The sequence below is a fragment of the Topomyia yanbarensis genome, chromosome 2 (genome assembly GCF_030247195.1).
Source record: "Topomyia yanbarensis strain Yona2022 chromosome 2, ASM3024719v1, whole genome shotgun sequence".
In the NCBI taxonomy this organism is placed as follows: Eukaryota; Metazoa; Arthropoda; class Insecta; order Diptera; family Culicidae; genus Topomyia; species Topomyia yanbarensis.
Window position 1 is genome coordinate 244,787,462 of NC_080671.1, and position 15,626 is coordinate 244,803,087.

Here is a 15,626-nt window from a genome sequence, read left to right on the forward strand (position 1 = left end):
TCCCCAAGCGGCAAACTAGCCATTTTACGCGGTAGTGCAAACAAAACCGCATAGTGTTCCCTCCAAGAATCCACCATCGCAGAATATTTACATCGTTACAACGAGTAGTGCGTGCGAGACACAGCCAGCTGACGATAGCGTAGGTAGTGTGCATTGTTTACCTACTGCCTGAACGGTGCGCGCCGTGCTGGAACATAAAGATTTCTGAAGGAATATTTTCAAAAAAGTTTTTAAGTTTCGCGGTGAAATTTTTATTTTGCAAATTGACTGTTCGGGTGCATTTTGGATTCTTGGAGGTTGAAAAGTGCGTGAGTGAACGGGAATACGGCGCTACCGAAGAAGAAAATGGCCGACGAGAGGAAATTCAGTGAGTTGGAGCTGACGAAGCAGAATATTGTCGATTCAATGGCTTTGTTGGAATATTATGCGAAGGAGTTCGACAAGGACAGTAAGTTTGCGGGTCAAGTAGAAGCGTGGGCGGAAAAGTTGGAGAAATTTTACGACGAGTTTCACCGGACGGTGGTGAAATTGGAGATGTTTTCCACCGATAAGGAGCCAATCGACCTGAAAAAGGAACGGCAGTTGTTCGACGGTCGCTATTATGCTCTTCGGTCCTTCTACTTGGCCAAACTGGCGAAGAAAATACGTTCTCCCCCTTCTGCTAACCCCGCACCATCGAGACCAATGAACATCAGGCTTCCGGAGCTTAACCTACCCAAGTTTAGCGGTAAGTTGGAAGACTGGTGTGTTTTTCGCGATTCGTTTGAATCCGCTGTAGGTTCCCGGAGCGACATCAGTGCGGTCGAGAAGATGCACTATCTGAAGGGCCTCGTTCAAGGAGAGGCAGCGCGCATTCTCGACCCTATCAAAATAAGCGAACAGGGCTACAAGGACGCTTGGCGAACGTTGCGGCTGCGTTTTGAGAACAACCGGCAGTTAATCAAGTGTCACATTCGGACGCTTTTCGACACTCCAACGATGCGCAAGGAATCAGCTGAAGATCTGCTTGCGCTGATCGATCGCTTCGACCAGCAGATCTCCGTTCTGAAGAGCTTGGGTGAACCAGCAGACCGATGGAGCTCTATCCTGGTTTACCAGCTATCTATACGCCTCGATCCTTGTACGCTCCGGGAATGGGAGAACCACTGTAGCAAACTCGATGCTGACAACATCGCTTCGGTTCTGGGAGGAACCGCCGGCACATCAGAGGACACAAGCACTGGTGCGTCAACTTCAATGCCATCATACGTGACGATGGTAAACTTCCTCCAGAACTACGCTCGAGTTTTGCAAGCAGTTTCTTCAGCCACTTCGAACACCGCTCCTCCTCGCAGCAAGCCAAATCCGACATCCAAGCTAGCAGCTTTTCCAGTCGCAGCTACACAGCAAACTGCAGTATCCAGTGCACCATCTTCCAGCGCCAGCAAGCCGAAGCCGTGCGACAAGTGCGGTGAGAGTCATTACCTGTACAGCTGTCCGGAATTTCGGAAACTCAACCTTCGCCAACGGATCGACCTGGTAAGACAGAAAAACCTTTGCATTAACTGTTTGAGATCGAGTTCCCATTATGCCCGGAACTGTTCTGGGTCAAGATGCCGTACATGTACCAAGAAGCACCACACGCTTCTTCATACTGAGCCCTCTGACGACAATCCCGCTTCTGGTCAAGCCACCGGATCAACTTGCTGTGTTGCCCTCCAGCCGACTCTCACCGCAGCATCTGCGCTGCATGCTCCAAACTCACTGTCACCCCAGTCTGTTTCGCAAGCTCCCATCCAGCAACCGTCTACCTCTACCTCAATCGCAAACTTATCCCACATTCATGCGCCTTCCATGAGTTCTCAGACTGCCCTCGTATCACATACTGGTGAAGTGATTCCTGGAACCGTTTTCCTTCCGACTGCGCTAGTGAATATCCGTAACGGTAGAGGTCGCATCGTCACTGCTCGTTGCTTGCTGGACTGTGCTTCCCAACGCAACTTTGTTTCTGGGGCTCTTTGCGAACGACTGCAGCTTCCTCGCATCCGATTGCCGCATGCTATCCCGATAAGCGGAATCGGTAACACTACAACGCTGGTTGAATACAAGGCCACGATAACCATCTTCTCTCGAGTCACTCCCTTCTCCGTACAATGCTCCATGCTCGTTCTGCCTTCCATTACCGTCAAGCTGCCCCAGTCGACGGTAGAAGCCCGCCACTGGCCGATTCCAAAGCACGTGGAGCTTGCAGATCCAACATTCGCTGTTACTGGCGACATCGACATGATTCTGGGTGCCGCCCATTTCTTCCAAGTTCTTCGATACGGCAGGATATCGCTCGGGGAAGAGTTACCGCTTCTGCAGAATACAGAGTTCGGTTGGGTCGTCTCCGGAGAGTGTTTATTGGAAAACCACGATCACAGCGATCCACGCAAGTGCCAGTTCAGTAATCCCTGCACAATCGATGAATTGGTCAACCGATTCTGGCAGCTCGAAGAAGTCCACGATGCAAAGGGATGGTCTCCGTCGGAACGATACTGTGAGGAACATTTCGTGAAGAACACCACCCGCAACTCCGAAGGCCGCTACGTCGTCAAGCTGCCCAAGCGTGACGAGCTGCTTTGGCAGTTAAAGGACAACAAATACAACGCCACCCGCCGCTTCTTCTCTCTAGAACGCTCACTCGGTGCGAGTCCCGATAAGAAGGCGATGTATCAGCAGTTCATCCACGAGTACGTGAGATTGGGACATATGCGGGAGATTGGCCCCGATGAAATCGACGCGCAACCGCAATACTACCTTCCACACCACGCTGTGATGAAACTCGACAGCACCACTACAAAGCTTCGTACCGTATTCGACGCATCATGCCGCTCGAAGTCCGGTATCTCGCTGAACGATGTCCTGCTTCCTGGTCCCACAATCCAGGACACTCTCGTGACGATTGTCCTCCGTTTTCGAATCCACCAGTTCGTGATATCTGCGGACATTGAAAAAATGTACCGGCAGATTTTGGTCCATCCCACCGACCAACCGCTGCAGCGAATTCTCTGGCGCGAAGATCCCGAGGCTCCACTGAAGAGCTACCAGCTCCGCACCGTCACATACGGCACAAGCAGTGCTCCATTTTTGGCAACTAGGGTGCTGCAGAAGCTCGCCGATGATGAAGGGCAACATTTTCCGCTGGCGGAACCCGCTGTCCGCCACGACTTCTACGTCGACAATTTGCTGTCCGGTTCTGACGATGCTGAATCTCTCGCTGTTACCTGCAACCAGCTCATTGCAATGCTCGCAGGCGCAGGACTTCCTCTCCGACAATGGTCTTCGAATTGTCAAGCTATTCTTGATACCATTCCGTTGGAGCTCCGAGAGACGAAAACACTACTCGATTTGGACCACGAGTCCTCCGTGACTGCACTTGGCCTCCGCTGGGAACCGTCGACCGATTTTCTTTCGTTCAAGTCGCCGAATTGGAAGAAATGCACGGTTCTGAACAAACGAACGATCCTCTCTCAGATCAGCAGTCTTTTCGACCCCTTAGGTTTGATTGGACCGACCATTGCAAAGGCGAAAATCATGCTGCAGAGTCTTTGGAAGCTCCATCTCGACTGGGACACACCCGTGGCTAACGGATTCGCTCACGAATGGCAGGAATTTCACCAGAAGTTTTCAGCTTTTGCCCACCTTCGAGTTTCTCGCCATGTGTTACGTCCGGATTACGATCGCTTAGAGATTCACGGGTTCAGCGACGCTTCAGAGTCTGCATATGGCGCATGCATCTATCTCCGGTCAATACCTGCCGAGGGCCCTTGTGCAGTTCGCCTGGTGATTTCTAAGTCCAAGGTCGCTCCGATGGGGACTCAAACCATTCCACGCCTCGAGCTATGCGCAGCTCAACTCCTGTCCAGACTTCTTAAACAAGTTCAGGACAGCATCGACATAACCGCCACCACATATCTATGGACCGATTCTTCCATCGTCTTGAACTGGATATCCGCAACTCCATCGACATGGAAGACGTTCGTAGCCAACCGAGTGGCTGAAATCCAAGAGCTGACGTCTCACGCCGTTTGGAATCACGTCCCATCCGAAGACAATCCCGCCGATCTCGTTTCTCGAGGAATGGACCTCGATGAACTCCTCGCTAGTGCACTGTGGTGGAACGGACCGCAGTGGCTAAAACCAATATTCGCTCCTTGGCCAGCGAAGTACGTCGTCGTAGCGACCTCAAACTCAGACCAACCGGAGGTCCGACAGACTATTGCCCTTCCGGTCGTGAGCGTAGAACCGTCAGATATCGTCGATCGCTATTCCAATCTTCGTCAGCTACTTCGGATCGGCACACTTCTTCGGCGTTTCGCTGCTAACTGCCTTCACCGGAAGAATCACCAACCAATTCTTGTCGGCCCGTTGACGGCTCTTGACATTGATCGCACTCTGCTCAATCTGGTCCGTCGCATACAACAGCAGTACTTTGCCAACGAGATACGCCAACTTGAAACCGTCGGAAAAGTAAACCGTAAATCCAAGCTACGGTATCTGCACCCGACACTCGTAGACGGCATTATTCGTGTCGGCGGCCGGCTTCACAATGCTGCAATACCTGTCGACGGAAGACACCCGATCGTCCTCCCCAAACATCGTCTCACCGACATGATCGCCACGAGAGAACACCATAAGACGCTCCATGCCGGTCCCAGCTTACTACTATCCTCGTTGCGCCAAAGATTTTGGCCCCTCGGCGGACGGAACTTGGTTCGCAACATTGTTCACGGCTGCATGGTATGCGCACGTGCCAAACCCAAGCCGTTGCAGCAGCTGATGGGGGATCTGCCATCTGTTCGGGTCAACCAGGCGTACCCGTTTCAGAATGTTGGCGTTGACTTGGCTGGGCCAATGTACGTGAGAACGTCACTCCGAAATAAGAGATCGCCATTCTTCAAAGCCTACATCACCGTATACGTATGTATGGCTACCAAAGCCGTGCACTTGGACCTTGTGTCGGATCTGACCACTGGCACATTCATTGCGAGCCTGCGAAGATTCGTCGGCCGTAGAGGAAAGCCTGCGCATATCTACTGCGATAACGCCACGAACTTTGTTGGAGCACAGCGAGAACTGGAAGAACTGCGGAAGCTTTTCCGAACTCAAGTTCACCAAGATGCCGTAGCAAACGAATGCGCAGACAACGGAATACAGTTCCACTTCATCCCACCTCGCTCTCCCACATTCGGTGGAATCTGGGAAGCCTGCGTGAAATCCGTGAAGACCCTGCTTCGCAAAATCCTCGGAAATGCCCACCTAACCGAATCCGAGCTGCAAACCGCATTGATTCAGGTCGAGTCAATGCTAAATTCTCGCCCAATCACGCCGTTGCCGGACAATCCATCCGATGAGCTTGCTCTGACTCCAGGACATTTCCTGATTGGTCGTCCGTTGAATGCGGTACCTGATCCAGATTGCCGTGAAGTTCCTGAATCCAGGTTGTCTCGATGGGAACGAGTACAGCAGCTAACTCAGCACTTCTGGAGTCGTTGGCACAAGGAGTATCTCACCACCCTGCAAAATCGCTACCGCTGGACAGAAGCCATGGACAATCTAGCCGTTGGTTCCATCGTCGCTCTCAAAGATGAGAGAGCACCGCCGTTGAAATGGCCCCTGGGACGCGTGCTCAGCGTTCATCCCGGCCCTGACGGCCTTGTTCGTGTCGCCACCGTGAAGTCGACCTTCGGCATCGTTCAACGCGCCATCCCAAAGCTCTGCTTACTTCCAGTTGAAGTGGCGCCACCCATCGTAGCACCGGGTCCCTCACCAACTAGCAGCCCTACGTCAACAACGCCAAATGAAGGCCCTTGCTCAGGGAACCGAGCCGCCGGACGAGATCCCGGCCCTTGCTCAGGGAACAGAGCCGCCGGACGAGATCCCGGCCCTTGCTCAGGGTACAGAGCCGCCGGACGAGCTCCCGGCCCCTACTCGGGGAAATGAGTCGCCAGACGAGATCCTGGCCCAAGCTCGGGGGTATCGAGCGGTTCGTGGTTCACCTGTAAAGAACCAAGCCTCGCCGTGTGGGTTCCTAGAACCCCCGGCTGGGACTTGACTCGAGTTAAGTACCCCATCCTAATTTGTTAAACCAACAGTTCGCGTACAGATGTTCCTCCTTTACAGCACACCACTCCTGGACAGTATCCTGCGGTCGGACCCGACGCACCTCGAAAAATCATCCTGGAAGCTGTAAGGAGGCCTGTACCGGCAAGACGAATCCAGATCTCCATATCCCGTTGAACGTCAGTCATCGCAAGAAGCTCGAACTTCCGCCGCTAATGCCCGTTGAATTCCTTAAAATTTCATTGGCGGCCGGAATGTTCAATACTCACCTTTAATCCACCACAACATGAACCTGAAATGAAATGAAATTTTATGCATTGTACATACCTGTAAATACTCACCTAGCCCTAAGAAAAAGTGAACTAATCATAGAATTTTAGAAACAAAATGCAATGTAAAATACTTACCGTACGATTCGCACAGTCAGCCCACTGTGCAAACCCTAAGCAGAAATGGATTCTGCAAACAATAACATAGCTGTCAAACAGCCGCAGCATAAAACACACATAGACAAATGTACACAAAAAGCATACAATAAACATAGTAAAACGCAATCGTCGGTGTCGGTCGCAGAAAAATAATTTTTTCGAGTTTTCATTTTCGCGATATCCAAAGTTCCCTACAAACCCGTTCATTTCGCGCGCGACAGCTGAAAGTGCAGTGGATGCAGAAAAAGTCCTGATTCAGCAGGTGAAAACGGCAAAAACTTTCTAAAAGATCCAGAAAGTAAGAAGAGTGGTGAAGTGCGTGAACAGTAATGTTCACGAAAAAATCTACTTTTGCATTTTCTATTAATAAAATTCCGTACATTTTAAGGCAAACATTATACATTCAAAGACGTTCTACTGCAGTAATAGGAAAACTTTTATTTTAGCAATGCTTCAGTTAGTTGAAAAATGTGGAATAAAAATGTAATAAGAAATGAAGTTGCATATTTGTTTCTTTAAATTTTCATATTTTCAATGTTTTTGACATATGAAAATGAAATGGATGATTTTCGCATTTACGTAGTAAACCACCTTATTCTTTAAGGAATTTCACCAAAAAAAAAAATTAAACTCGAAATACCAGTACTTCTATATAGTAGCGCATATATTCCAGTACAGTGAAATAAAAACATATTGTATTTCTAGGGTTAACCGTCCTTATTTTAAAGGACATGTCCTCAATTTCTATGATTTTGGAAAGCGTCCTTAATTTTGCGTCAAATGTCCTTAGTTTTAGGTAGTGGTATAATTGAAATCAATCTGATTAAGTTCGTTCAATCGAACAAAAAAATCGCTATTTTAGTTGGTCACTTCCCTACAGTACATTTGATTTGTTATGGTCAGATAAATGATTCAACAGCATTGATTCAGTTTATTGTTTAAAGTAATGTTTCAAACTAAAACATGTTTCTTATCTTATTGAGTGTTGGTAGAAAAAACGATTTTGTCCTCTGTTTCGAATTTTGACCAACTATCTTTTGCTAGTAAAGGGTTCTATTTCTCAGGGTAGTCATTTCGGACTATTCATGTATTTGCTCAATTTAAAAGACTTAAATCATTTGCTGAAGTACATGAAACTTTCGTTTTCTGATGACCTCAAACTACTTCATCTTATCAGGAATGCGAAAGACGCAGAATTCTTGCAGTCCCAGTTGGATGTATTCACCAATTGGTGCTACGCCAATAAGACGGTGTTAAATGCTTCCAAGTGTTCAGTTATATCATTTACTCGAAAACACTCCAAAGTTAATTTCGACTACAATATTTTACAAATCTTTCTCAAACGTCTGTTAAAGATTTGGGAGTCTACTTAGATCCCGAGTAAACTTCAAGCACCACATTGAGCACACTATTTCTAAGGCCTCTTAGCTTCTAAAATTCGTTTTAGAGTCATTAAAAACTTTACCAATATACATTGTTTAACCGTTACGTGTCCGACGCGGTACCTTTTTAGGTTTCAATTAATGAAATTCCTATGTTTTATCCATAGCTGGAAATTGAAACTTTGTGACATCTTAGAACTTCACTAAGTCAAGCTTTTGGGTTAATAATATTGTTGATATAGTAAGGGGAGGAGTGAGGGGGGCTCCTGAATTTTTTTACTACGTAACAGGCCGACGTGGGTACCCTGGTACCCACAAAACTGAAATGCCAATAACTAAGGTAATTTCCAACCGATTTTGATGCTTTTGGGTGTTTTGGATTCAGGAACTCATCCGCTTTTGGACTTGGTAAAAATAAATCGGTTTACTTCATTCGGTTCCAGGGAATTCGGATTTCCAGAAGCAGGTTCCAGTGCTGGGGTACTATTTGTGAACTTCAATGGAATACTAGCAATATGGGTATCAAAATTCTTGGAATTGCATCAGTAGGCTGTATCTCGTGGTTTTGGAACCATTTGGTGATTTGACACCGGAACGGACATTCCGGAGCTGGTTACCGTGGGACCGTGGGTGGCCATTCCATTCAAATTCCATTTTTTAAATTGCCATAGGGTCCCGTAACATTAAATAACATTCTTCCGAGACAATTTGAAGAGTTTTGATACTCATATTGCTAGGACATTATTAAAATTTTGCAAATCATACCCTAGTACTGGAACATTACTACGGAAAATCCGGATTACCAAGCACCAGATCCATTCATCCGATTCAATTTTACAAATCAAAAAGTGGACGAGTTCCTGAATCCAAAAACTCTAAAAGTGTCCAAATCGGATAAAGGAAGCCACAGTTATGAGCATTTCAATTTGTGGGTACCCGGGTACCCACATTGGCCAGTTAAAGGTGTTTTTTTTTTGTTGGATCATAACAATTAAAAGCACTTTATTATGTTTTGTTCCGTTCTACACTCGAATACGGCAAGTCTGGGTACCTTATAACCAAAATGATATTCAACGCATTGAAGCTATTCAGCACAATTTTTACATTTCTTACAAAAGAAATGTATAGAATTCGCTCAAACTTTGAAAACTTTTTCCGAGGCCCGGAGGGCCGAGCCTCATATACCAATCGACTCAGCTCGACAAATAGGGACAATGTCTTTTTTTTACAATGGAGAAGACCTTTACGTCCTAGCCCAGTACACGTGCTATTGGTAGGGTCCAATCTACCACACGGGGTGCACTGGGGGCGTGTCGGGCTCGAATGGTGACGCTGCCATTAATACCGACTAAACTCCATTGGGCTCCGCCATCATTCCTCCCAGGAACTATCTCTCGGTATTACTTCTTGGGTGATGGCTGTACTAAATGTACACATTCACTCTCACTCACGCGTTCATACGTCCTGTATGAGGCTTACTTGGGTGCTCTCTCAATCGCACTTTGATTCACTCTCAAACACTCCCACATGAGGCTGACTTTTGTGCTCACCTTTTTCGTTCCTTGCGAGGCTGACTTGTGTGCTCACCTTACTCATTCCTTGCTAGGCTTACTTTTGTGCTCGCTCCACCCATGTGAGGCTGACTTGGGTGCTCACTCTATCACCTGATTCACTCTCGATCGTGCCACTCTATTGTACCTCTGTCACTCCCCCTGGCATCCCATGTGGGACATTTTTCTTAGGCCCCACTTCTGACATACCATGCGAGGCTGACTTGTGTGCTCACCTTTTTCATTCCTTGCTAGGCTGACTTTTGTGCTAGCCTCTACCATACCATGCGAGGCTGACTTTTGTGCTCACCCTTAACATGCCGTGTGAGACTGACTTGGATGCTCACCCTTTCACTCCTCTGCCACGCCATGAGGCATCGATAGCTAAGTCCCAACATACTACGCTACGACCCTCCCGTCTTGCCATGAGGCAGTCCACTTATACGCCTATACACTCACTCTTCTGTCTTGCTTCGGGGTGGCTGGGTTTACCCCTTACGCGGTTGCCAGTCGCTGCGCCAAACCTGCCTCGGCATGAACAGACCATTCACTCCCTGTTTTGAGCTTGGCCTTTTTCGCTCCAGCTAACCAATCACTAGTTAGCAGTGCCCGTCGTCTGTTGCTCGGTTCGCCAGATTATCTGGCAATCTGGATGGTAGCAGCCGAGACTGCGTTCCACTTCTCCACAGATTGACACATCCGCTGAATAAGGGTATCAGGGGTTGTGTCCCAGCCACAGACGTCAAGCATTGCTCTTCTTTCGACGTCGAACCGATGACATACGAACAGTATGTGTTCAGCAGTTTCGTCTACACCTGGGCAGTCCGGGCAGACTGGGACCTCCGCGTGCCCGAACCTGTGGAGGTACTGTCGGAAACAGCCATGGCCTGACAGGAATTGTGTCAGGTGGAAGTGAACTTCCCCATGGGGTCTTTCCACCCAGCTCGATATGCTAGGTATCAGCCGGTGGGTCCACCTACCTTTCGAGGAGTTGTCCCACTCACGCTGCCATCTGGCGACCGAGGTCACCCTGGTGCGCTCGCGGGCTCCCCTATTTCCACGTAGCTCGAAGCACTCCTCATCTTCCCGAATGACCAGCCCGACTGGCATCATGCTCGCTATCACGCAGGATGCATCGTGTGATACCGTGCGGTAGGCAGATATCACTCTGAGGCACGTCACGTGGTAGGTGCTCTCCAGTTTCTGTAGGTAACTGGTTACCCTCAGTGCTCTTGACCATGACGGGCCGCCGTACCTGAGGATAGATACGGCAACGCCTGCCAGTAACCTACGTCTACTGGCGCACACCTTTGAGCTGTTGGACATCATTCTCGATAGAGCCGCAACAGCAGTCGACGCTCTCTTGCATGTATAGTCGACATGGCTGCCGAAGATCAGCTTGTCGTCTATAATGACTCCGAGAGACTTCAGACTTCGCTGTGAAGTGATCGCGACTTCTCCCACATGGATAACCGCATGTTGTGCCGACTTGCGGTTGTAGACGATAACTACCTCCGTCTTATGATGAGTGAGCTCCAGGCCTCTCGCGCTCATCCATTCCTCCACCGTGCTAATCGCGTGTTCTGCGGTTAGTTCTACCTCAGGAATTGACTCCCCGTAGACCTCCAAGGTTACGTCGTCGGCAAAGCCGACGATGTTGACCCCAAGAGGGAACTTCAGTCTCAGAACCCCGTCATACATGAGGTTCCATAGCACCGGGCCTAGGATCGAGCCCTGCGGGACTCCAGCGGTAATCGGAACCTTTTTCTGACCGGCATCGGTCTCGTATAGCAGTACGCGGTTCTGGAAGTAGCTTTCCAGGATCCGGTACAGACCCACCGGTAGGCTAAGCCGGTGTAACGAGAGCGCGATGGCATCCCAGCTTGCGCTGTTGAATGCGTTCTTCACGTCAAGTGTCACTAACGCACAGTATCGAATACCTCGCCTTTTTCGTTAGATCGCTATCTCGGCAGTATTTATCACTGAGTTGAGAGCGTCCACTGTGAACTTACCCTTCCGAAAGCCAAACTGGTTGCTTGACAGACCGTCCGTACCTTCCGCGTACGGGGTGAGCCTGTTGAGGATGATCCTCTCAAGCAGTTTGCCAGTCGTGTCGATCAGACAGATTGGTCTGTACGCCGATGGGTCGCCTGGCGGCTTCCCGGGCTTCGGCAACAGCACCAATTTCTGCCTTTTCCATCTATTGGGGAAACGGCACTCATCAAGGCATCTCTGCCTAGCTAACCTGAACATGTTCGGGTTCGCTATGATCGCTGCCTTGAGGGCGTTGTTTGGAACTCCATCTTGCCATGGAGCTTTGTTCATTGCTAGGGATTTAGCCACTGCGAGTAGTTCTTCATTCGTCACTGGAGCCACCATTTCGGCCGTGCCCGCACTGTCATACATTTTTCATGATGTCACCAAAAGCATATTAATTTGTGAAAAAATAGGAATTGTAATTTCAATAATGTTTGTGTTATAAAAGCATTACAGGGGCACTTTCAATAGCCACTGGCTTTTCAATGAATTTAAATACTTATTCTGGTAATGTGAACTATTGCTTTGTCATGGTATTGTTTTGTGTAGGACTCATAAACCCATATTTCCAGAACGAGAATTCCGAACGAAACAATTCTCAAGTGATAAGGATGGGTGGAAAGAGACTGCATTGTAATCGACTGAATGTACGGCTTTTGTGCAATCGACAGTAATGCAATTGCCAACTTAACCTAGACACTTGACACTCTGTTCTATATACTTCAATACAAATGAATACTATTTACAGGTGGCCTTAGCTCAGTTTAATTTTTCCAATTACGCGTTAAATTACTGGACTTGAAAATTCTATTCTGTACAAAAATCATTTTCCGGATATCTGTGACCAAAAAGATGTCTTTTAATTCCAAGACAAATTTCTGATTTCTAGATTTCCTGACTAATTAAGGCCCCTCAATAAAGAACAAACACCAGATATTCTTAAAACGCCGTCAAGAAAAGAAGAACGAAACCGTGCTCTTTGAAATGGGATTTTCACAAACACTTCAGAATATTCTGAAACAATGGTTTTGGAATTCGTAAAATTCGTTTTATTCATTTACTTCATTTAACTAACTTTTTTAAATTTTGTTCTATATACTCATTTTTCCAGATCATTGAAATATTTGACTTATTTTAAATCATTACATTTTAATGATTTTTTTCATTTAGCATTTTTTATTCATTTTGTTTATTTGACCTCATTTTATCTATTGTATTTATTTCATTCTATGTATGTATTCCAATCGGTTTATTATCTCATGCATCTTATTCGTATCATTCATTTAATTTATTTAATTCATTTTTTCGTGTTATGCAATTTTATATCAGTTTTCGGGTTCACACATTTTCTTCATTTTAATAATCGGACTAATTGTGTTTAGTCAATCAGTTAATCTAGAACATTGATAAGACACAATTTAATTTACTCTATTATTTCTACTACTTTTTAATATCGCTGATTTTTTTTTTCATTTCAATCATTTTATTGTTTAAAAGTAAACAAAATGAAAAAATTATAAATTATATAGAAAGAAAACATTTTTATTCATTTTATCACTTCATTCATTTTGTTTATTTTATTCATTCTATTCATTTTATTGATTTTATTAACCATCTGCATACCCTGTTATTTATGAACAACCACGTTTTCAAACAGCTATAACTTTGGGATTAGACAAGATTTCCTCACAAAAAAGTAAAACTAATAATTGTGACTATTACCGTTTATTTGAGCGCTAATAGTTACAAGAAATATCCGTAGAACTGAAGTTATTGCAATTGTTCGGATTGGATTTCACTGGAACAGTGAAGCCAGAACTATAGCCAGAACTGTTCCAGTGAAATCCAATCCGAACAATTGCAATATCTTCAGTCCTACGGATATTTCTTGTAACTATTAGCGCTCAAATAAACGGTAATAGTCACAATTATTAGTTTTACTTTTTTGTGAGGAAATCTTGTTTAATCCCAAAGTTATAGCCAGAGACATTTTCAGTTATCGGTGAAAAATTATATTTTGATATATCTTCGTTGTCTTCAAATATTGTTGAAAACTGATAAATTTTATCAATGTAGACTGCTTTCGGCTATCTTTTCTGCCGAATTGAAAACTTTGAAGGACGGTCGGTATGTAAAAATTGAGCCGCTTCTTACAGTGCTAGATAAGCATCTATCATGATCAAAACAGGTTTTTCATGTTTCTTTAGTCTAACACTTTTAACAGTTATGTGTCCAACAAAAAACACCTTTAACAGGCCAACGAGGGTACCCGGGTACCCACAAATTGGAATGCTCATAACTATGGCTGCCTTTAACCGATTTGGACACTTTTAGATGTTTTGGATTCAGGAACTCGTCTACTTTTTGCTTCTGTACAATAGAACCGGAATAATGGATCTGGTTTTTGGTAATCCGGATTTTCCGGAGTAATGTTCCAGTTCTAGGATATGATTTGTAAATTTTAATAATGTCCTAGCAATATGAGTATCACAACTCTTCAAATTATCTCGGAAGTCTGTTTTTTATTGTTACGGGACCCTATGGCAATTTGAAAAATGGAATTGGAATGGAATGGCCACTCACGGCCCCACGGGAACCTACTCCGGAATGTCCGTTCCGGGGTCAAATCACCAAATGGTTCAAAAACCACGAGATACAGCCTACTGATGCAATTCCAAGAATTTTGATACCCATATTGCTAGTATTCCATTGAAGTTCGCAAATAGTACCCCAGCACTGGAACCAGCTTCCGGAAACCCGAATTCCCGGGAACCGAATGAAGTAACCCCATTCATTTTTACCAAGTCCAAAAGTGGATGAGTTCCTGAATCCAAAACGGCCAAAAGTATCGAAATCGGTTGGATATTACCTTAGTTATGGGAATTTTAGATTTGTGGGTACCCGGGTATCCACGTCGGCCTGTTACGTAGTAAAAAAATTCAGGAGCCCCTCCTCACTCCCACCCTTATTATATCAACAATATTATTAACCCAAAAGCTTGACTTAGTGAAGTTCTAAGATGTCACAAAATTTCAATTTCCAGCTATGGATAAAACATAGGAATTTAATTAATTGAAACTTAAATAGGTACCCGGGTACCGCGTCGGACACACAACGGTTAAGAAAAACAGTTTTGAAACTATGTGCTAGAAAAATATATTTGAAAAGGTTAATTTTATCTATATTATTCATAATGTTTATTTCATTTATTTTAATCATTTTATTAAATTGTTAATTTTCTCCAGTTCATATATTTTATTCAGTTTCTTTATTCTATTAATTTGGTTTAGTCATTTCACTTTATTATTGGATGACAGTTTGTTAGCTTGAAATCATTTAATTTACTCTCTTAATTTCATCATTTTTTAATATTGTCTAATTTTCCTTTGAGCTAATTCGATTTATATTATTCATTCTATCCATTTTATGAATAACTTTTTTTTCTACATAATTATTTTAAGATTTATTTGTTTTATTATTTTTCTTTAATTTATTCAGTTTATTCGAAGTGTTATTCGTGCGACTCGAAACTGTGCTTATCTCACATCTAGTTGCTTGGCAACTTTGCGTGTGTTCTGCAAACTAATGAATAATACAACAGTGATATGTGTAAGAAATGTCTCATCTCACTGATAGGTGGATTAAATCGGTTTTTTTTTCATTTCATACTTCCTCAACTTCCATGGAGAGATCCACGGAACCCACCTTTGTCCCGTAATGCTGTCAAGAAATCGTTTCTGGGCTCATTATCTTGTTAGCTATAGTCTAGTACTAGTTCCTAGTTATTAGGATTATGCTGTTAGTTTTAATTGTAGCTAAAAGTGTCGAAATGTATCATTTGGATGTTTGTTATCTGTTGTTATAAAAGATGAGGAAATTTTATACCTGCTGGAGAAAGAGTTAAAGCAAAATTCAGCTCCAGCGGATTTTCCCTATCTTCGGTAAATTGCTTACTCACTTCATGGACTATACTTTAAGCAATAAGTTGTATACTCTAGGAAAAACTTTGGTTTTTGATAATGGAAACGTAAGTGGTAGTTTCCATTAAAATTTCAAATGTAATGCGGGATGCCACGTGATAACCAATCGACTTTATATTGTGCACAGTTCTTTGGGGCTCCAAAAGAACAAAAAAAAAATCGCTG

At 45.0% G+C, this 15,626-nt stretch overlaps 1 protein-coding gene across 1 annotated transcript; it reads left to right on the forward strand.

The window, feature by feature from the left end:
• Positions 1-345: 345 nt before the first annotated feature.
• On the forward strand, positions 346-5,964 carry LOC131680196 (uncharacterized). The gene has a single exon (XM_058960915.1). The coding sequence runs from the start codon at positions 346-348 to the stop codon at positions 5,962-5,964; it is 5,619 nt and encodes a 1,872-aa protein (XP_058816898.1).
• Positions 5,965-15,626: the final 9,662 nt, after the last annotated feature.

What these genes read in the sequence shown, in the direction of transcription:
- LOC131680196 (XM_058960915.1), top strand. Translation starts at nt 346, where the DNA reads ATGGCCGACGAGAGGAAATTCAGTGAGTTGGAGCTGACGAAGCAGAAT.